At 36.5% G+C, this 22843-nt stretch overlaps 1 protein-coding gene and 1 non-coding gene across 4 annotated transcripts in view; one reads left to right on the forward strand and one right to left on the reverse strand.

Moving 5' to 3' along the window:
• The window catches only part of LOC132374637 (24-hydroxycholesterol 7-alpha-hydroxylase), a 68637-nt gene that overhangs the window by 26715 nt on the left and 19079 nt on the right, over positions 1-22843 (forward strand). For all 3 annotated transcript variants that reach the window (XM_059938564.1, XM_059938566.1, XM_059938565.1), the window contains 2 exons: positions 83-173; positions 15121-15254. In XM_059938564.1, coding sequence (XP_059794547.1) covers positions 83-173; positions 15121-15254 — 225 coding nt within the window. The remainder of the gene's footprint in view (positions 1-82; positions 174-15120; positions 15255-22843) is intronic.
• On the reverse strand, positions 2931-3037 carry LOC132375541 (U6 spliceosomal RNA). Its single transcript, XR_009506085.1, has one exon. It is a non-coding gene; the product is annotated as a U6 spliceosomal RNA (small nuclear RNA).

Consider the following 22843-nt stretch of genomic DNA (forward strand, 5'->3'; position numbering starts at 1 on the left):
AATGTTTGTGGCTAATACTATGTATGCTTTTGTTCACGTTCAAAGAAGGTTGTATGTTTTGACATATGTTTTTCTTTTTGAGGTTGCATTTTGGACATTTGCATTTGTCCTCTCTCATCCCAATATCCACAGGACCATTATGGAAGGCATATCATCTGTGTTTGGCACAGCAGGTACTAAAACTGAATTAAATTGCATAATTGAAGAGATATCTAATAATGTGTACTTGTCACACATTATGGGCAAAGTTAAATGCCCATAATTTAATAGAATTTCAAAATAGTCCAAATTGAACATAATTTGTTATGTGCTTCAGGATATAAATTGATCAGGTAGAATCCTAGAATTTAATTACTGTCAAGGATTTTAGAAGTCACCTGGACCAACTCCCTTATTTTCCAAATGATGAAACAGAGATCGTGACTTGCCTGAATTCCCTATTTAAACATAAGTGTATAATGCACAGGGTTTTTCTTCTAATCTCTTAGCCCCCTGCCTCAATTGAACTACAAGTCCATAGTTTTGGAATTCAGGGTTTTCCAGATTTTATAAAAGTAATATGGTTCATATTCCATGTATTGCTTAACAGTATTAATGGGATATGGTTGTCAGGTAAGGCTACACCACCAAAGGAATTATTTTCAAAGTTACAGTTTTTAGAGGTTTAGTGGGTTAGAACTGCAGGTAGAGATTGCTACCTTGCCCTTTTTGGTTCAGATTTGGGCTCATCAATTATCGTCAGTTTTAAAGAGCAGAAATAAGCTTGAATGGAGAAGTTTCCACTAGTTTATTCAGCATAAATTGACCTGTTTGGGAGTAGATTTTTTTTTAAAAAATCTTTAATATGTCAAATTATGTATTCTGATGTAAAAAAATAATAAATGACTTGGTTTTCTTGGAAGAACACAATATAATAGTAAGACAAAAGACTTTGATGCCAATTAACAATTAGCCCCCCTTTCCGTCGTGATTGCTGAACGTATTTTATTGGATTTTTAAATTTATTTTGACTGCTTCTTATTGAGTTAAACCAAAAATCAAATTGGCTTGGCCAACATGGATATTGAAGCCATACTGTCTCTGAGCATTGAGTGTGAATCACCAGATGCTAGGTCGTATTTCACAGAAATGGTGAGCGTTAGAATCGTTGAGAACCAACAGTGCTAACAAGTTAGATTCTGGAGATACACTGGTGGATGTAAGAGCAGATAACTTGCCTTTATGGAGCTTACATCTACAAAGCTAATGGAAATGTGCCTGCCTGCGTGTCTACAAATGACAAAGGGAATGTGTTCTTGATCATCACATGCTCTATCTTACCAGAGTCTGCTCCTGACATAGGGTTCTCCAAATTCCTGGTCTTTAAGAAATAAAAAGGTAGTGATGGGGATGATTGGGATAATATGGGGAGCCTATCTGACCCAAAGGCCACAACAGAACCCTTACATTAATTGAAATTTCTAGTGTGCTTGAATGTTGAACTCTTGAACACAGTTCTAGTGGAGAAAGACAAAACCTTTCCCCTTTTTCTATATTCTTGTTTATTTTTAGAACCTATTGTTCTCCTCTGACAGAAATATTCTCCTTCAAGTGGTAGTACCAGTGTACTAGCTATACTATATCAGTGCTTTCAGTTTATAAAAGATCAAACGTTTTTGCCATGCTTATACAGAAGCAGTTCAGATCAATTCAAGCATAGGATGTAGCAGCTCAAGAATTTAGATATTGTGAGTGAATGCCACAGATCTTTGGAGGTTGATATCAAGGGAGTTATCTGTGTGCCCATACAAAGGATCCTGTCAAAGGAAGGACATCAAAGTGCATGAAATAAGAATTGTACTGAGTATGGCATTTCTCCCATTCTTTTGCTCTTTTCTTTTCTTTTTTTTTAAAAAGTTAATTTATTTGGCTGCACCAGGTCTTAGTTCCAGCATGCAGGATCTAGTTCCCTGACCGGGATTGAACCTGGGCCCTCTGCATTGGGACCACAGAGTCTTAACAACAGGACCACCAGGGAAGTCCCTCTTATGCTCTTTTCTATTACAAGATTACCTTTTCCTTCTCTGAAGATGTTTTTAGTGAATTTCTAACTCAGCATCTCTCTAGCCTCAATACTCACCACTAGAGCCCATCCTGGACACTTTGCCCAACTTCCTTATGAAATAAGTCTGAGGGTAAAAGCTGCTGTTGAATACTTGGTCTTTTGTATCTGGCTTCTTTCACTTAGTATAATGTTATATTTTGTATGTTGATGTTTTAGGTTAGTTGGTTTTCAGATGTTGAACCCCCTTGCATTCCTGAGATAAATTTTTAGTTATGGTGTATAATTCATATAAAACATGACTTTATATATGTTGCTAGATTCAGTTTGTTAGTACTTTGTTGAGGAATTTTGCATCTATATTAATAAGACATATTGATTTATAGTTTTCTTTCTTGTGATATCTTTGTCTGGTTTTGGTATCAGAATGATTTTGACTTTATAGAATGACTTCAGAAGTATTTCCCTCTTCTTTTATTTTTTGGAAGAGTTTGTGAAGGATTGATGTTAATTCTTCTGTAACCATATAGTAGAATTCACCAGTGAAGTGATCTGGTCCGGAAATTTTCTTTTTTGAGAAGTTTTTGATTAATTCAATCTCTCCACTTGTTACAGGTCTGTCCAGATTATCTATTTCTTCTTTTTTTAAATTGAGATATAATTGACATATAATATCCTATTCTATGTTGGATGTACAACATAATGATTTGATATGTGTATATATTTGTGAAATGGTTACCACAATAAATTTAGTTAACATCCATCACCACACATAGTTACAACTTTTTTCTTGTGATGAGAACTTTTAAGATCTACTATCTTACCAACTTTCAAATATATAATACAGTATTATTAACTATAGTCACAATGCTGTACATTACATCACCAGAAAAATATGGAATGCTTCACAAATTTTAGTGTCATCCTTGCACAGGGGCCATGTTAATCTTCCCTGTATCTTTGCAATTTTAGTATGTGTGCTGCCAAAGTGAGAACTATATATTTCTTCTTGAGTCAGTTTTGGAGTTTGTGTCTTTTTAGGAGTTTATCCATTTCATGTAGGTTATTTAACTTGTTGGCATACAACCGTTCATAGTTTTCCCCATAATCTTCTTTATTTCTGTAAGCTCACTAGGAAAACATCTCCCTCATTCTTAATTTTAGTAATTTATTTCCTCTTTCTTTTTCTCTTGGTCAGTGTAGCTAACGGGTTGTCAATTTTGTTTTCAAAGAACTAACTGTTGATTTTATTGATTTGTTTGATCTTATTTTTACTATTGATTTTCTATGCTCTATTTCATTTATTTCTGTTCCAATCTTTATTATTTATAATTTCTATCTCCTTATCGATATTCTCTATTTAGTTCTTTAGACATGATTAATTCTGTGAATATATTTAAAATATCTGATTTATAAGTGTTTCTTTAGTAAATCCAATATCTGAGTTTCTTCAGGGATAATTTCTATTGAGGGCTTTTTCCCTGTGTGGTCTATATGTTCTTGTTGTATGTCATATTTTTTGTCATGTGTCTTACAATTTTTAAATTTTGTCCAATTTAAAGCTGGACATTTAAAATAATATAATGTGGTAATTCTGGAAATCAAATTCTTCTCTCTGCTCAGGGTTTCTTATTATTGCTGCTTGTTGTTCTTGCTTGTTTGTTTGTTTGCATAAGTAAACTCCAAAAATATTTGATGTTGATAAATGCTATGTGAACAAGAAAACAGAGCAGGTTAGGGAGGATCAAGGGTGCCAGAAATGGGGGGAAAGTGGTAGCTTTAAATCATTGGATCAGAGTTGGCCTTCCTGGAAAGGTGATATTGAGCAAGGACTTGAAGATGGTTAGGCGTTAGAAAGCACATATCTAGAGGAGGAGCTGGTTTGAGTTAGAGACTGCAGGTGTGGCCTCACTGTGTTCTCACAGAATTCTCGCAGGCATTAACATTTGGGTCCTATTTAGACTGTGTTTTCAAGCAATTTTCTTTTCTAATTTAGGATTCCCACTGTGAGTATCTGCCCACCAGCAGAAGGTCATTCGAACTTAAAAACAAACAAAAACAAATAAAAATGCATTTAAATTTTTTAACTGGTTGCATTTGGCCCTTTTCACCTTCTTGTGTTAATTTAGGGTAGCATAGACAGCACACTTGTTTGTTTTTGTGTTGTTTTTCTTGCATGTGTGTATTGTTTTTGTTTTTTAGTGGCCATTCAGTTTTATTGCACATTTATTTAACGGAAAAATTAGTAAATTTTTTTCTGTTAATTTACAAGGAATCAGGTTAGTTAACAGAAATGCACCTGCATAGAAACAATTCCTATCTTACATCAAATCATGATTTGTGGATCATAAAAGACACACTACAAAATTTTCATTGGATAAAAGTCAGAAATTTGATTCATGACTTTCAATCCTGTCACTCACTAATTGTGTGATTTTGGATAAAAGAGAAAATTTACTCAGAGCCAACCAATAACTTTTCTTGACACCACTGTGTTCTGATTTAGCAGCAATCCCGCCTGGGGACAGACCAACACTGTCAAGTGACCAGATGCTATTATACCTGATGACACTAACTTAATGGCTACACTCACCATGCACTGGTGAGAAAAGATTCTGTCTCTGCTCATAATTATAAACAAGCATAAAAACTAACAGAGTGATAAAAGAGGCTCAGATCCTATGATAATATTCTAGGCAAATTCCATGTTGTTTGCATTATTTAAATTAGTTCATCAGTTTTATTTCGTTGCATTTAAACATTCTCATTTATTCTTGAAATCTTCTCTGTAGTCACCTCTTACCCATGTTATAACGTATTCAACTTTTATCCACTTGCATGTGTCCCAATACCATCTAGATAACCCATAGCAACATCCTTGGAGGTTCCATCATGGCATATTAAAGACCTGAGTCCCTCCAGCTAACTGAAGAAGCTCACTCTTGTTACCCCTCTGCAGCCTGCCAGGGCTCGATGGCTGATAGCCAAAGTTGTGTCTGTGATAGAGTCTTGGCCCTTATGCCACATATCGACCAAAATATTGAAGAAAGAGATCAGTAGCAGAGCCAAGGCCACTACAATGGAGTTATGAATGGAGAAAAGTTATTTTATTTAAAAAAATTCTCTCCATTCCCACTCCTAGCTGGACAATATGAACCTAATTTGGAGATTTTGGAGGCTCTGGCATATGATACAGGAAATTTCTTACATAGCCTCATTTGCCTCTGCTAGCCCAGCTTTTAAAAATCCTGGAATAAACTCAGAAAACATTAAATTATGCCAGAGCTTTTCTTCTCATCCATTGACCTTGGAGAATATATGTAGATTACCTAAGAAAGTGTTTATAAATGCAGGAGATTTCATCAGAAACCCACTCCAAATATATAACTTTCTTGTCTTCTTTTCCCCTTGGCCTTAATGACCAAAATGGTGTCATTCTGGAGCTCACAACTGGTTACTTTCCAATCCGCTAATCCAGGCACAAAGACATGGGTGAAACTTGCGTGGTTGATATCTGGCCCATGAGAGGTTGCCCAGGAGGCTACATTCCTTCCATTATTTTCTGCCTATAATACTTGAAGTGTGTCTTGTGACACCGTAACCCAGGAGATTTTATGTGAAGTCATTCTGTCTTCATTTATTGCCTAGCTTCAGTAGGTGGAAAGAGATACCTCTGATAGCTATAGATTATTTACAAGCTTAGAGATCGGTCCTACTTTGGCAGTTCTCATTTTATTAAGTCTTTCACTATCTCACCCCAGTGTAGCACAGTTAATCTGCTTTGTTTATTCTCTACATTTTTCATTCAGACACAGTTCTTTTCTCTGAGTGTTCTGTTGGAGAATTATTCAGGCATTTGGATAATCTTTTTCCCTCTTTAGAAAATAATGAGATAAAAGTATTCAAACCAGGTCGACATCTCTCCAGAGAACACAATCCAAAAATTTAGAATTATTATGCAGAGTTTATAAAGAAAGGGTATTTCTAGATCAAAATTGATTTTACCTGTTATTGTTTACCCATTGTTGTCTTTTTTCATCAATATCTCTACCTTTTATTTATCATAAATTGGACTATGTCCTTTATTCCTTGAAAAACCCATCATAATTATGAAGCAGGCTTCATTTTATATTCTAGTAGTAGAGAAACTGATAATCTCTTTTTAATATATGAAAGAAATATTTCTGCAAATAACATAGGGTACTATTTTTTTAGAGGAGTATCTTATTTGGTTGTGTTGGTATAGTGGCATTAATCTTTTCTCTAAATGGTTGAATGGGATTTGGTATATTTTTATGTGTGCGTTGACAGATGGAAGAAAGGGTGGGGAGGGTCAGTCTTTTGATTCTTGACTCTGTCTTCCATCCATCTTAATAACCTGTTCTGAGCACTATTGTAGTCCTTGGTATCGTTCTCAATTCATTGTTATAGCTGCCTCTTTCATTCTTGGTCTGTAGTTATGAACATCAGACTGAAGCTGCTGATCAGAGTCTACCTCCGAAAGGTTATTGATTATAATTTTCAGTAGGTGTCAAGCAGAGTGTTGTGCACTGGTTATCGATCCCAGGAGAGGACTCTAAACACTTCTGCTCACTGCATCTTGGTATCAAAGTTGCCAAGGAGAACACAGTGCTGTCAGGCACTGGATGCAACAGTGCTAAACTCACATAGAGAAGAAAGAGAGCAAGATCAGCTTCAGGAGTGGGTGTCAGTCCCCCATCGCCAGGATGTCTCTCTCCCTGTGGGCGATGCAGGGAAATTGGCCACCACGCACCCCTCTCACACCGCAGTGGAAGGAACCCTGTCCCATTCCCTCGGAGGGCAGCTGTAACAGTGGGGCTGGACAGGTGCCGTATTCTGCACATACTTTAAGCAGAGACAGAAGAGTACTCTCTGCCCCTGAAACAAGGAAAGATATTCCCACACAAGGTGATGCACCTGGCACAGGCTGTGTAGAGGCTGTGTGGGCCCTTTGTCTCTTGGTGAGGAAGTGTTCCAGGCCCAAGGCCCACCCTTCTGCAGATGAGTTGGGGCTGAAAGATTGAGCATGAGACCTGCTTTTCCCAACGATAGGAATATATGTCTTTGATAATCAAAATCCACCCTAAATCCTTCAGATGCCAAAAAGTCATATCTACCCCTGGAGAAAAGTCCGAAGAACCAGAGCTGGAAGCTCAGAAATGACTGAGGTGTTTGGAAGAAGCTGGTGACTAGAGAGGGAGAATTGAAGGAGCTGCGACCTGCCAGGCTCCAGCTACAGCCCCTAAAGCCCTAATGCCCGTATTCACTGTCCATGGACAGTCTCTAGGCTTATTCTCTGCTTTTCCCAGTCTGTATCCCCCACAAATACCTTAAGCTGTTTTTAAGTCTTCCTTTCCACTTTCCATCTGTCCTTCCTGTTTATTTAACTGGTATTTCTCTTACATAAGGACATTGGTTGGGGCAGGACCTAGAGGGAGGAAACTATAGCATTTAAAAATATACATATTTTTTTAAAAAAACAATCTAAATAAAGAAAAACGCATATCATGTTCCTATATGGGAAGGCTTAATATCATGAAAATGCCAACCACTTTCAAATTAATATATATTTAATTAATTATAAGGAGAATTCCAATGGTTTTGGTGGGGAGGAAATTAACAAAATTACTTAAATATTTTTTTGAAGAATAAGTGTGATTAGAAATCAAGATTAATCGAAGTGTAAATTGGTAAGGCCATATTTGCCCTACCAGATATTAAAACTTATTATATAAGTTGCCATAACAAAAGTGTACACGACTGGCACAGGACAAATAATTGATCATCATGGCCCTTATTTGCTTACCTTTTGCCAAAAAAAGCAAATTCAGAATCTTTTCTTTCAAAGGCAAAAAAAAATTACAGGAAAAAAGTCACTTTTCTATTTTGTTTCATATTCTTGAGGCAAAAGTTTCTAAACTGTCAACATTTGCAATGAGTTAATATTCTAGAAGCCTGCAGTCATTTGGGAGACTATATTTATAGTCAGTTTATAGGGAACAACAGTGAACTAAAAAACATGTAACTCCACAGCCTAGCATATACTTCATAATCTTTCATCTACCCTCATCTTCTTTCTCTTGATTTTTTAAAAAATAAATTTAACTTAATATCTTTCTTACAGAATTTTGTCTCACAGAACATGTTCAGTAGTGGACGTGTACAGTAATGGACATGCATAGTAATAAAGGAAGTTAGTATTTTATAAGGAATAAAACCCAAAGAGTACACCTTTTTTCTCTATCAAAGAAATATTTAGGGGTTCCACATTAATATGGCAGAGTAGGAAGATCCTGAGCTCACCTCCTCCCATGGACACACCAAAACCACAACTACAAGTAGAATGATTATCTCTGAGAATGACCTGAAGACTAGCAGAACAGATTTTCTACAACTAAGAACGTAAACAGAATGCCATGTCAAGGTGGGTAGGAGGGTCAAAGATGCAGTCTAGACAGAACCCATACCCCCAGTGTGTGACCCACATGTGGGAGGGATATCACAACTGCAGAGGTGCCCGCTACACAGTGAGGGGGTCCAAGCCCATGTGGGGATCCTCAGCTTGGGGACCTGCAAGGGAAGATGAGCTCCCATAACATCTGGCTTTGAAGACCAGTGGGGTTTACATTTGGGAGAGCTGGAGGGCTATGGGAAACCGAGACTCTGCTCTTAAAGGGTGCACACGCAAACTCACTTACTCTGGGTACCAGCACAGAGACAGGAGAATGTGAGGGGTACCTGGGTCATATGCTGCAGGAGGTTCCCTGAACAATTTGGGGGTGAGTGCTGGGGGGGTAGGGATCTGGTGGAATTTTGTCCAGGGTTGAAGGCACTGGCCAATGCCATTTTTTTTTTTTTTTTTTTTTTTAACCTCTCCTTCCACCATCTGGCCCAGTACTGGCAGGCAACATTTCTGTCACTCTCCATCAACTAGCTAACACCATGTGCCCCACACCAGCATTCTCCTGAGGACCCACCCTGCCCATCCCACCCTCCCCAGTCAGCCCCTTCAAAGCGGCCCCTGCTCCACCTGGCAGGTGGCCTCAGCTGGCCCTGGCAACTGTACAAAGTGGCTCCACCTCTGGGGGGCGGGGGGGCACCCTGCATGCCATGAACCCACAGTAGTCACAGCAGAGCCACACAGCCAACCAGGGCACAGTTGCAATCCAACCACACAGGAGGATGCACACAGCACACATGTGGGACATCCCAGGAGCACCTGGCTCTAGTGGCCAAGAGGGATCGCACCCCTGTGCCCCACAGGACACCTTATACATAAGCCTGCTATTTCAAGAACAGGAGATATAGCTGATCTACTTAATGCATAGAAACAGGCACAGAGGGTTAGGCAAATGAAAAGATAAAGGAATATCTTCCAAACAAAAGAAAAAGATAAAAACCTCAGAAAAAGAACTAAATGAAACAAAGATAGCAATTTACCAGATAAAGAGTTCAAAATTATAGTCATAAAAATGTTCACCGAAGTTGGGAGAAGAATGGATGAACTCAGTGAAAACTTGAAAAGGCAAATAGAAGATATGAAAAAAGACCCAGTCAGAACTGAAGAATACGATAACTGAAATAGAACATACACTAGAGGGAATCAGCAGCAGATTAGAGGATGCAGAAGAACGGATCAGCAATCTGGAAGACAGGGTAGTGGAAATCACCCAATCAGAACAGCAAAAAGAAAAAAGGAATAAAAACCAATGAGGATAGTTTAAGAGATCTCTGGGACAACTACAAGCATACTAACATTTACATTACAGGGGTCACAGAGGAGAAGAGAGAGAGAAAGGGACAGAAAACCTATTTGAAGAAATAATGGCTGAAAACTTCCCTAACCTGGTGAAGGGAACAGACAGACAAGTCCAGGAAGCACAGAGAGTTCCAAACAAGATGAACCAAAGACACCCACACCAAGACACATTATAATTAAAATGTCAAAAGTTAAAGACAAAGAGAGAAACTTAAAAGTTTCACAATATTTCTTTTTCACATTTAAAAGTTTCACAATATTTCTTTTCACATTTCTTTCACATTTAGAGAGAATCTTAAAAGTTTCACAATATTTCTTTTCACATTTAAGTTTCACAATATTTCTTTTCACATTTTCACATTTCACATTGCAGAAAGGGTTTATTGCTGTCTCCTTTTGGGAGACAAGTCACCAAACTAATTTTCATCTCACTAAAGATTTCCAGAAATTTGTAACCAGTACATTCTCATTGCCTATAAATAACTGTTATAGGATCATTGGACATATAAAATGTATTGTAAATGATATTATCTACTTGAGGACATTTTATCCTTTCTTACTCTTTCTGAGATGTGCTAACCTTTTCCAGTGAATGTAGGTTTCTTCTTAGAAGAAAACAGCAGTTTTATAAATATATGAAAATATCCCTGGAATAGAGAGATAATTTTTTAATTGAATATTTGAACATACTTATCATATTCAAAATTTTTTTAATTCCTGAAATGAAGGAAAGGATGTAAGATACTTCTTTTATATTCCTCTGGAATACTGTAAATTCTTTATTTACTATTTCTCTTTAGCTTTGTCTCTGTTCTTTAAAAACTGACTTTTTTTTTTCAGGAGCTTATCTTGAGGTCTCTGCTTGAGAAAATACGCCAGAAAACTAGTTTCCTACTGTTATTCTCTGTCAGCAATTGATGTCTCTGCTTCATTGCTTTTTAAGAGAAATCATAGAAATGCTGGATTTTTTCAAAGCTGTTACATCATTTCCCCAAATAACAGTATAAACACCAAGTTTTGTTATTTGATATTGCATTTTAGCAAAATTATTATAAAATTTGGGAAGCAAATTTCACGACCAAATTTTGGTAGGAAACATTGCTTAAGGTTATTACATCAGATTCTTTATTTTTCAACCTTTATCTCATGCATTTTTTATCCCAGTTCACTGTCCTTCATGTGTACTATGACCTTTTGCACACACCTTAATTTTAAACATTTTTAATAAGCTGTTCTGTGACTATGAAAGACAACGTCTGTGAAGGAAGACAACCTCACAGTATAGAACAGCAAACAGAACTGAGAATCCCTGCTTTCAAAAGTAAAGAAAGAGGTGGTAGAATGTGTAGGGATGCACTCTTTAAATTTCAGTGGAGTATATTCTTTGCTTCATTTCTCTGTGTGTCCCTTGGTAGATATACACCTGTCTTTCATTTGTGGGGAAGTACAGGGCCTCCTCAGTATTCATCCCCACCTTCTGATTCAACCTCCTCAGAATTATGTCTCAAAAGGTATGAATGACTCGGCAAATGCCTGTCATTCTCCTTTTATTCGCAAAACATGGGTTATTTTCCCAAAATGATTAGTTAAATCTTGATATAATGTTACTTCAGGACTATAGGAACAGAATTTTTGTATTTTATGTATTTATTTATTGAATAAATGTGTGTGTGTGTGTGTGTGTGTGTGTGTGTGAAGGGGAGGGAGCTTGAAATATGAAGGAGACAGAGGAGTCATCTCTCAACAAAGGACCTACTTTAGTGATCCTGTTTGATTCATGTTCCTTTTTTTTAGGTCCAAGAAATCATATTTTTATAATTAATTTTGGAATTTAAGTTACTTTTCTTTCTGCCTGGGTGAGTGCTACTCATCCTTCCAGGCTTAGCTGAAACTCCAGCCCTAGGCAAGAGGGGATGAATGCCATTGAGACTCAAATCCTCTCTTATGAAACTTATATTATAGTTATTTGTATCCAGATATTATTTTGTGTCCTTATGTCCAAGCTCCTTTAAAACAGTGACTGTGTCTTTCTTATTCGTTTCTCCTCTCAGGGAAGGCACTGGGACCCAGGGAGCAAGGGTAAGGGCTTTTAGTGTAGACAGACATAGGTTTGAAGGCTGCTCTGACACTTTCAAGCTTCTCCTTGGACACATGATAACTTGATGGCTGGCAGATTGTGATGAGGAATAAATGAAGTGGTCTGACATATTGGTGACATTAGATGGTCAATAAATTAGTATTATTTTCTTCCTATCTCTTACAGCACCTATGCTTGGGCTAACATGTAACAGATATGAAGCAAGTATATATTGAGTGAATAAATGGTTGAAGTAGTAGAATTTTGATCTATTATATATCCTTAACAAATATAAATTACAGTTACTGTGTTCTAACTGCTTGTCGTGCCTGCGGAAACCCAAAACTATACAGAATATTTTAGAAACATTCTTTGCTATTTCTGAACTCAAGACTCATCCTTTTATTTGGTTTCAAATATCCTATGATTTGGTTTGACTTTTATTGCATTTGTGCCAAGAATTAAACAGATGGCTTCTGAATTTTTCCCCAAATCACCCATAGTTTCTTCCCCGGCTGCCTTTGTACTGGTCCCCATCTCCATCAGGCCCTAGCCCTTTTGATGATTACCTTGGCATTCTTCCAAGTGGAGCCTTCTAATTTTAGAGTCAAAACACTGGAAGAACAAACCACAGATGTGCATTGAAATATGTACAGTATGGGTACAGAGCTATTTCTAAGAGTTATAATAAGAAAGGTCTCTAAACTAAAGATGTTGTTTGAAAACAGCATCTTTTTCTTTTTCTTTGTCTAGTCTGAGAATACTACCTTATTTTTCCTACATCACACTGGAACTTGAGAAACTATAAATATTTTTTCAAAACATTTATTTTCCAAGTGTAGTCTACATCTCTTCTACATTTGTAGGTCATAATAGATTTTGTTTTCAACTCAGAACAAGCTTTTGTTTCTTTATTGTATAATATAAAACATTTTTTTTGCACTTTATAATTCAATTAGTCTCCTAAGAATAATTCATAAAAAATTTTTTCTCCAAAAGAAGGTCAGAAACTTCACTATTAACAGAGTCCAAACTTTTTCAAGGCCAGAATTATGCCTGTCTCATAATAGGTTGGTCACTTTGGAGTCACACAGATCTGATTTCAAACACAAAATCTGATCCATGGTAGTCATTTATTCTTGATCAATTAGAGAAATATTTATTTTCTGTATCCTATAGCTTCAGTAAAGTAAAATACAAAAAATAAGTAGAGGGATTGTTTGGTGAATTTGTCTAATGTAGATGCTCTAAATAGATTTTTAAAGAGAAAAACCTTTTTTAAAGTAAGATTTAGAATCTGAATTGTAGGTTACTGCTAATTTATTTGTAATGTCCATTCGGCAAGGGCCCTCATTTGCTGGGGTCACCTTGGTTTCCAAGATAAAGGTGAAATTGGTCTGAACTCCCTCACAGAGTTCTAGGGATCTTTGGAGGGAGAAGTGATGGAGACGGCCAGAAGTGGAGGCCTGTGCCTCTCGGAGTTTCTCATGACTTCCAGTCTCGCATTTCCTGATTTCTCCACTTCCGCTCTTATCCCTTCTGCAGTTCTGCCTCTTTTCCATATTGCATTGCTTCCTGGACATACCCAGATCTTTATTTCCCCAAGTGTTAACTTAAGGTGTGTGTTAGCTGACTTTATTAAAATATTAAAAATATAAGACAAGGAAAGGGAAAATTACACAGTAGCCAGAAATAACTTAAAATTGAGTATATGACATAAAGTTGAATTTTCTGTTCTTAAAAGTCCCATCTGCCATTTATTTCTCCCTTGGAGAGTTTTCCTTAGTTTTCTAATAGGTTGTCGGTCACCTGCCATGTAGACAATGGTCTTCTTTTTCTTTTTTTTTCACTCAAGTACACTCTAAAAGAAACTCAGATCCCCTCATACATTTTTAAGTTGATGTTCTAAAATTTGTTATCCTGCATTTCAACACCTTCCCTGCTTTTAACTATCTTCAAATATTTTATATCTCATAGAACGGTTTCCTTGCCTGCATGGTGTACCTGTTAACTGTGTGTTCGTTTCTTACCTCCTAGACTGAGTGTATTGCGAGAATGCCTTCATTGTTGTAACCCTAGTGGAGCCTGACTCAACTCCTGGCTCTTGCTCAGTGCTCAAAAATCTGTCAAGTTTAATGGAGTGTATAGACGCCCCTATGGGAATTAATAGAACCAGAGCTCAAAAACCCTAGTTCCCAGACTCCACTAACCAGACACATTTGCTTCTGACTCCTCAGGAATTCCACCTGTACTGACAGAGAAGGTTTCCCAGGCAGCACCCACCCAGCCCTCTTCTGCAGGATGGGCTAGCTTTAGGACAAGCCTCATCCAGAGTCAAAGAGAAATGTGGCTGGAGACCCACATTCCACTCTCATCCACTCATGCCCAGTACAGTTGGGAGGAAAATGTGAAAGTTGACTTAAACTGACCATGTTGTTGACTTTTATTAAGCAAATACTGTCAAAATTGAAAGCTGAGTTGTTTAAAGTAATTTTCAAAATGTAAACATTTTACTTGAAATATCATTAATTAAACTGTCTCATTTGACTGAAGGCCCTGACCATATGTTGTTCCATAGAAAGATCAACCGCAATCCTTTTCCAGGTCACTTCAATCTAAATATTAGCTAAGGTATGCAACTTACAGTAGGAATGTTTGATGTACCTGTGTTTAGAGAGCTCATCATTCCAGATGAAATACATGTGTCCCATCACCCCTTTCCTAATATTCTTTTTGGGCTTTCTGAAATGTATGATTAAAAAACAAAAACAAAAACAAATCAGCAGGGAAGAGATAGAAGTAGTAAGTCAGGTGGCTTCTCAGATCTCTTACTTCGTACTTTTGATGCCGATATTTTATTGCTCTTTCCTTAAGTGGAATGAGAATTTGGACAAGAAACAATGAAATGAGTAAAAACTGAACAACTTTATGACAGGGACTATCTTAGTCATCTGATAGCCATAGGACTGTGAGAAGGTTGGATACCAATCCATTACATTACAGTAATCAACATTGGTTTAGTTTTATATGGCATACATTTTATCTTGGTAAGAAGAAAATGATAAAAAGAGTCAATAACTTACTAAACTTGGTATGCAAAAGTAATAATAATATTAACACCTGATATCAGAGACAGTATTTAACTTAAATAGCTTACATAAAATCATTTTCTGGCCTCTTTAAGTCCATCTTTTTTTTTTTTTTTTTTAATTCTCTTTCCAGGTAAAGATAAGATTAAAGTGTCTGAGGATGACTTGAAGAAACTCCCTCTAATTAAATGGTGTATTTTGGAAACCATTCGTTTAAGAGCCCCTGGTGTCATTACTAGAAAAGTGCTGAAGCCAGTTAAAATTTTGGTAAGCATTGGTTTTGTTTTAAAATAATGAACCTTCTGGGGGGAAAAAAGTAGATATTTTGCCCATTTATTATTAGATAATTTCTTAAGTTCCATGAAGTACTATGTGACCCTAGGATAGGTTACTAATAAGAGTTGTGCAGCACCAGTTTGTTAATATAGATATCTATCTATTGGCAACTATTTTAGCTAAAAGATAAGCCTTTCATAGTCATTTTGGCTATGTGATTCTATATCAGAATTAGTATAATCCTATTTCAATCAGGCAGGAGGGTCGGATAGTGTTTCCTCTGCTGAACCAACCAATGAGTATTCCTGAGTTGGAATAGGTTGAGGAATTGAGTGTATGAGGGAAGTCCTTTAGGATAACTGGAAGACAGTTCAGATCACAGATACAGGAACAGATAGCAGGAATGCCATGGGTAATAGAAACTGATATTAGGAATTAGTGACTGAGTGAGGTCCTCTCTATGGGCAAAGTAGGAGAATATTCTCAAGTGCACCATGAAAGGTATGTGCATGTGGCAAACGTTCAGTTCAATATTTGGTGAATCATTCAGGCAGAACAAAAAAAAAATTTTTTTAAGTAATGATTTGGGACCTAAATTATCCAGATAGATTATAATTAGTCAGCCCTCCTCTCTTGTTAGCTTTTCTTCCCCATGGCTTAAGAGTGCTTGGATTAAAATCAAGAAAATTTTGTAGTAATAGAATTCAAAAGAGACAAAAAAATCCAAATTTGTTACAAGTTGCAACTTGCTAAATCCGAAAAAAAACATAGTTTATTTAACTGATCTTATGTAGATTGTAGCATTCAGTTTCAGCGGGATTTTAACAGTTTTTGCTTTTAAATAATCAAATTATCAATTACTTTAAGCTATGACTATAAGAGAATATATATATTTAAATATTTATAAATTTAAATATATATAAATTTATATATGTAATAAAAGAATATATATATTCTGTATTGAGAGGAAATAGTCAACTTGGTGCAATTAAGTAGAGCAATGTGTTTATTACCTTACTTTATTACTTTGAATATTACTATAATTGTTATTGAACTTTTAGTAAGTCTTATTTATATTCTGGGTAGTAGTAAATTAGCTGAAATGCAGAATAGTTATTTGACAAATAAGTGGGTATTTTGATTGTTATTTTAAGCATATAGATCCTATACAAGTTTTGTTAGATTAATACCTAAGTATTTCCATTATTTTGGAGCTTTTGGAAATGGTATTTTAAATTTTTATTCATTTATTTATTTATTGTAATAAAGTGGGGTTTTCTTTTCTTTTTATTTATTTATTTTCTATTTGGCTGCGTTTGGGTCTTTGTTGCTGTGTGTGGGCTTTCTCTAGCTGTGGCGAGCGGGGGCTCCTCTCCGTTGCGGTGCGCGGGCTTCTCATTGCGGTGGCTTCTCTTGTTGCGGAGCACGGGCTCTAGGCACACGGGCTTCAGTAGTTGCGACACGCGGGCTCAGTAGTTGTGGCTCACGGGCTCTAGAGCACAGGCTTAGTAGTTGTGGCACACGGGCTTGGTTGCTCTGCGGCATGTGGGATCCTCCCGGACCAGGGTTTGAACCTGTGTTCCCTGCATTGGCAGGCGGATTCCCAACCACTGCCCCACCAGGGAAGCCCTGTAAATGGTATTTTTTAAAACTTTGATTCTCCATTGTACATTACTTGTCTGTAGGAATATAGTTGATTTTTGTGTGTTGACCTTGTATCTGCAATGTTGTGACATCAATATAGAAGCCTGTTTCATTACAGTGTAAATCTGTCATTAACATTTTTTTTTTATACACTATTCTTCACATTTCATGCATCTAAGGAGTTTTCATATTTATTTCAAGGCCACATTAATAGTACATTGAGTTGATAGCTTAAATATTTAATTAATTCCTGACTCTTGAGAGTTTAGGTAGTTTTCTTTGTTTTTAATATGGTAATTATTTGTATCTTTGTGCCTAGTACATTTTCTTTTTTAAGGATTATCATTGAATTATGCTTTCGTAGTGGATTACTGGTCCAAGGGTATGAACACATTTATGATTCACTGCCTAAAATACTTTTACAAAACTGGACTATTTTATAGGTCCAACACCTATGGATTCCCAATAAAATATTTTAATTAAAAATAATAGATATCCAAAACAATTTGATAAATTATTTTAAAAATTCATAGTCTCTTACTTCTCCTTCCTCACACCCACACGTTCTTCCTAGAGGACATGAGGCTCAGAAGCATCCAAGGTGCCTTCCAAGCCCTCGCAGCAGCAGTTATGCCTCTGTTAGTGGTAGCGCAACCCCACAAACACGTACTCAGGCTGCTATCATCCCAGAATGTTCCAGCATTTCCTTTCATTATTTTTGACATCTCTTTTTAATATTTATAAAAGGTGCAGTGGTTCCTGTACCTGCTATTTCTTCTGTACACAAAATAAACACTGCCTTTCCTCTTAGGAGGCCCAAACTAATCACTGTGATGTTCACCCTACAGAGTTGAGACTTTAAAAATAATAAATGGAACCGTTTTTTTTCTTATTACACAAGCAAAGTATGGTAATTAGGGGGAAACAAAGACCATAAAAAGAAGCTCAAGGAAGAAATTAAAAATTGCTTAGAATCTTGCAAGTTAGAGATAACCACTATGAACATTTGGTATTATTATAATTTCAGAAATTTTTCCTGTAGTATGTGCATTAAAAAAATAAATTGGAGTCACACAAAGCTAATTTTCTCACAACCTGCTTTTATTTTATTTAATAATAGATCCCAAATAGTTTTCTGTATCAATAAAAGACATCCACATCATTTTGAATTACAGCATAATCTAATATATGGACATCAAATAAAATTTAAAATCAGTTCAATGTTCTTGAATATGTATGTGGCTTCCATTCTTTCACTATTATAAACAGTGCAAAGATTAACATTCCTATAGCTAAATATTTGTGCACATTACCGATTATTTCCTTAGTATAAATTCATATGACTTGGTTCTTTTAAGCTTCAAATATTTTCTAAAACAGGTGGAATGTCTTTGCTGAATATATTAATATGTTCCCAGGAATTTGGATCATAAAAATCATTTCAGATGGGATCATCTATGTTTTGACCAGTTAGACAACAGGTCAAGGTTCCTTGCTATGAATGCTGGAAGTATTCTCCACTGCTCTTTCCTAATGGAATCTGAACAGGATATTTATCACAGTCTGAACAGAATATTTATTTTTGCTCCTGTAATCATTCCTCTCTATATTTTTTTGGAATAAGTGAGAATGGACAAACACTGGTTTCTTTGGTTTACTGTATTCCTTCCTTCTCTTTATTATGCCACCTTTCCAAAACTCTTAAACTTCTACTTGTGCTCTCTTTACAAGGTTTCATATTTAGTACCAAGTTAATCTGCAAGAATACCCAGGAAAGAATTAACCAAAAAGAGTGTTGGAAAATATGAATAATTAAGGAATGTTAATTATCTTCTTAAGATGTTAAAACATGTAGCAAGACTACAGTAATTAAAATGGCATGATACTGGTGTCAGACCAGATATTTGGATCAATGTAACTGACTAGATAGATAAGAAAGAAACAAACCCCCTTGTGCAGAAGAATTTAATATTGGGTAAATGAATCATTGTAAGTCCATGAAGAGCAATGAGATTAATATATGGTTTCGGGTGACTGTCTAAAAGTGGGTATTTTTTTAACTTCTAGAGTAGTAGTTCTCAAACTTTTTGGCTTCAGGGCCCCTTTGTTCCCTACAGAATTATTAAGAACCCCAAAGAACTTTTGTCTATATAAGTTATATCTATCAATATTTACTGTATTAGAAACTAAAGCTGAGAAATTATTAAAATATTTATTTAACAATTCATTTTAAAAATAATAAGAAATCTAATACATATTAAAATAATTGTGTGGGGGTTTTTTTAAAGTTTTTTTTTGATGTGGACCATTTTTAAAGTCTTTATTGAATTGTTACAATATTGCTTCTGTTTTATGTTTTGGTTTTTTGGAGCGAGGCATGTGGGATCTTAGCTCCCTGACCAGGGATTGAACCCACACGCCCTGCATTGGAAGGCAAAGTCTTAACCACTGGACTGCCAGGGAAGTCCCCAGATAGTGTGGTTTTTATGAAACATAACTATATTTTTCAAAACACAAAAAATGTAGAAGAATAGCATCATTTTAAGTGTTTGCAAATCTCTCTGATGCCTTTTGCTAATAGAAGAAATCTGAATTCCCACATATGTGTCTACAATCAGTTGTTGTGATATATTGTTTCCTATTGATGGAAATGAAGAAGATTCAGCCTCACACAGACATGTAACCAAAAAAGGAAGGAGTATTTTATTAGCCTTTTCAGATATTTCTGCGGCTATTCTTTGATACTACACTAAAACTCAACAGAGGTACTTTCTTAAAAGTTTGCTGCAATCTAAAAATATATTAATGAATTTTTTGTACTCAGTTACATTAAAATCCATTGGTCTATCCTATACTTGGAATGAGTCTTTTACCCAGGAATGGTTTTTGATCTGGCAGATTCTCTGAAAATGTCTTGGGACTCCCAGAAGACCCTAAGCCACCTTTGAAAGCCACTGTTGTGGAGAGAAGAGGGCTTCTTATGTTTAGGATTAATCAATGAAACCACAAAGCAGATGAACACACTGTACCATATCAAAATTTAACATGTCCTATTTTTTAAAGTATAACCTAAATTAAATGTCAGCCAAAAATTAAGAATAAATGTCAGTATAAGTACAATTCAAGGGTTAATAATTTTAATATTTAATGAATTCACAGATCAATAAGTAAAAAACTAATATATATAGATAAATGAGGATAGGACATGAGCACAAAAGTTTTATAGAAGAAAATAAGAACATGGAGAATACTCAGCAAAGACATAAACTTTTAAACAGCAATCAAAAAAAACCTATTTAAAATGTCAGATTAGCGGATGAGAGGGCAGTGAAATTGATACTCTCATATATTTAGTTAGAAACATATCTTGCTACAAAATTTGAGGAAACAGTTGAGCAACATGTATTAATAGCCTTAGATGTTCAGAAGACATAGGACATGTATACTCCTATGTCTTCTGAATATATATGTTAAAAGATTTTATATGAACAATGCTTTGTGGAAGAAGATGTTTGTGATGGCATTATTTATTATAGCAAAAATAGTAGCGAATGATTGATTAAGAAGCCACTGGAGAGAAAATTATTTTAAATGAGTATACAATATAAAAATAATACTTATGCTATAATATCAAGTGAACAATGTAAGAGTCAAAAATTATTTATTCAGTAGGATAAAAACAATATGTATATACTAGGTATTTATATATGTAAACAATATTTATCAGTATATAGAAACAACAAACTATATTTAAAAACAACAATAAAAAAACCCAAAAAGCTAAACTACTGTTATTAGGTAAAAGTACTGGAGGGAAGTCTAGCCAATTGATAACTGTCTTTTGTTGCCAGCACTCTTGTTGTTTTCTTTTCTAGTTTTTTCCATTTTTCTGTATTTTCCAAAATTTCTAGAAAGCAGTTTTTATTACACAAAAGAATATACTTTTAATTTTTAAAGTACTTTTTTTTTTTTTTTTTTAAAACAACTAACACCAAACAAGCTCCTGGCCAAGAGCTGGAGAGAAAGAATGTGCTTTGGGGCTCCTCCAATGGATGCTTTGCCTTTACAGGACTCCTCTTTTCTTGAAGTAAGAGTCTGCATTCCTTGCATTCACTTTGGTCTTAGCATCCTTCTTGAGTTACAACAGAGAATCCTTCTTCTCTTCCCTCTTCAAGAAAAGCCAATCTCTGGACTAGCAGATGAAGTTCATCTGGCCTCACAGCATCCCTGTGGGGTGGGCTAGCAAGTTCATTTCTGTCTACCTGACAGGTGTCATTATTGCCAACACAGAGAAGCTGTGACTTCCACTTCCTAGTGATCTATGCCCTGGTCCTCTGACTGTTTTGTCTCCCTCTTGATCTTTCTCTTCATGTGCCATGTTAACAAAGACAGGACTGTTTGGCCCGGACATAACGATGTCCGTTTGCTCAGAGGATTCCTTTGATACAACCAGCTCTCACACCCTTTTCTGCCACTCATCCGCCTGGCATTTGCTGCTGCAACAGGAACTTCTGTCTGGTCTCCTCCCTGTTGCTAGTGTGAATGCTGTTCCCGAGGCTGCCTTTGAAGTCTTCCTCTACTACCCCGCTTTGTAGGCTGCAGCAGTCAGCATCTCCACATCACGATCCTAGGTCAGCAGCCACTGAAGAGGGCTGTGGGGAGGGTGGGGGGAGGGCTAGGGCAGCAGCTGCCCTGACTAGATGCCTGGCCCAGGGCTGCCCCCACACCTATCAGGGCCCTCCCCCGCTAATTTCAGAGCCAATCAGGACCCCTCTAGCCTCAGTTCCAGCAGAGGTAGAACAAACACACAAGACTGGGATCTCACAGGTCTTTTCCACTTTAAAAATGGTAAGAGGGCATGAGCAAAAGTCTCCATCTCTTCCTATCTTGACCTGACTCACTCCAGCAATCCTGGCACTGAAATTACCAAACTCAAGTAATACTCAGCAACCATCGGAGTCAACAGGGGTTCTCTTGGGTTAAAAAACGATGGCCCCTCCCCATACTCCACTCCCTGCTCGCCTAAAAAAACATGTTTTCAATTGTAACATGCTACTGTTCTAGATACATAAACTTAAAGTAAGTGTTTTGCAAATATCTTGAGGACACTTCAAAATTACGCAGGATTAAACAGATGTGGATTCTGATGCTTGGCAAAGGGAGTTACTAATAAAACGTCTTCACCTCCATAGAGATGGTAGCTCTCTAGCGATCTCACACCTTGCGGGTGCTCTTTGTCCTCTGGTCCCTGAACAAGGTGATGTAAAGATGATTTTGTGACATAGTTTTTAGCTCTTGGTATAGTTTATATATCATGAAAATCTATTATAATGTGAATGGAGAAGGATCTTGCAGACTCTGCTGCTTGAGGAAACATACCGTTTATCATCAGTTTCACAACCACTGAGACCTCAAATGTGAAACCAACCCAATAAGCCCACAACACTTGCTTTGTCCCATTTCTTCCTAAGCAGTTGTCTTCAACTTCCTTCTGCCCTAACAGCTGCTGCTAGAGTGAAACAAACAAACAGAATCCACTGCCCCTGCCCTGACACTGTCATCAGCATCCCCAAGGACAGAACACCCACTGCCCCTGTTCTCAGTGCCAGTATGGCCAGTGTCCTGTCTCAGAGTTAGTTTTTTCTGTTCTAGAACCTGGGAATCCACTGTGGTTTCCATCATCAAGACCACTTGCTGCAAACTCCAATATCAAACATCAAAAGCTGCATTACAGTGGACTTAGACCAGTTTCTAAAATTTTCACGTGTATCTCTATCTTCCCCCATGTAACCAAAGATATATGTATGTATAACTGATCATCAGAATTAGACATCAGTAATTGCCTACATTGGAAAATAGAAATGAGCCATCTAGGAAAGAGATTTTCTCACCATTGATTATACGATGTATATGTCTTCTCTCTAATATGGTAATAT

This window comes from Balaenoptera ricei, chromosome 11 (assembly GCF_028023285.1).
Source record: "Balaenoptera ricei isolate mBalRic1 chromosome 11, mBalRic1.hap2, whole genome shotgun sequence".
Taxonomy (NCBI): Eukaryota; Metazoa; Chordata; class Mammalia; order Artiodactyla; family Balaenopteridae; genus Balaenoptera; species Balaenoptera ricei.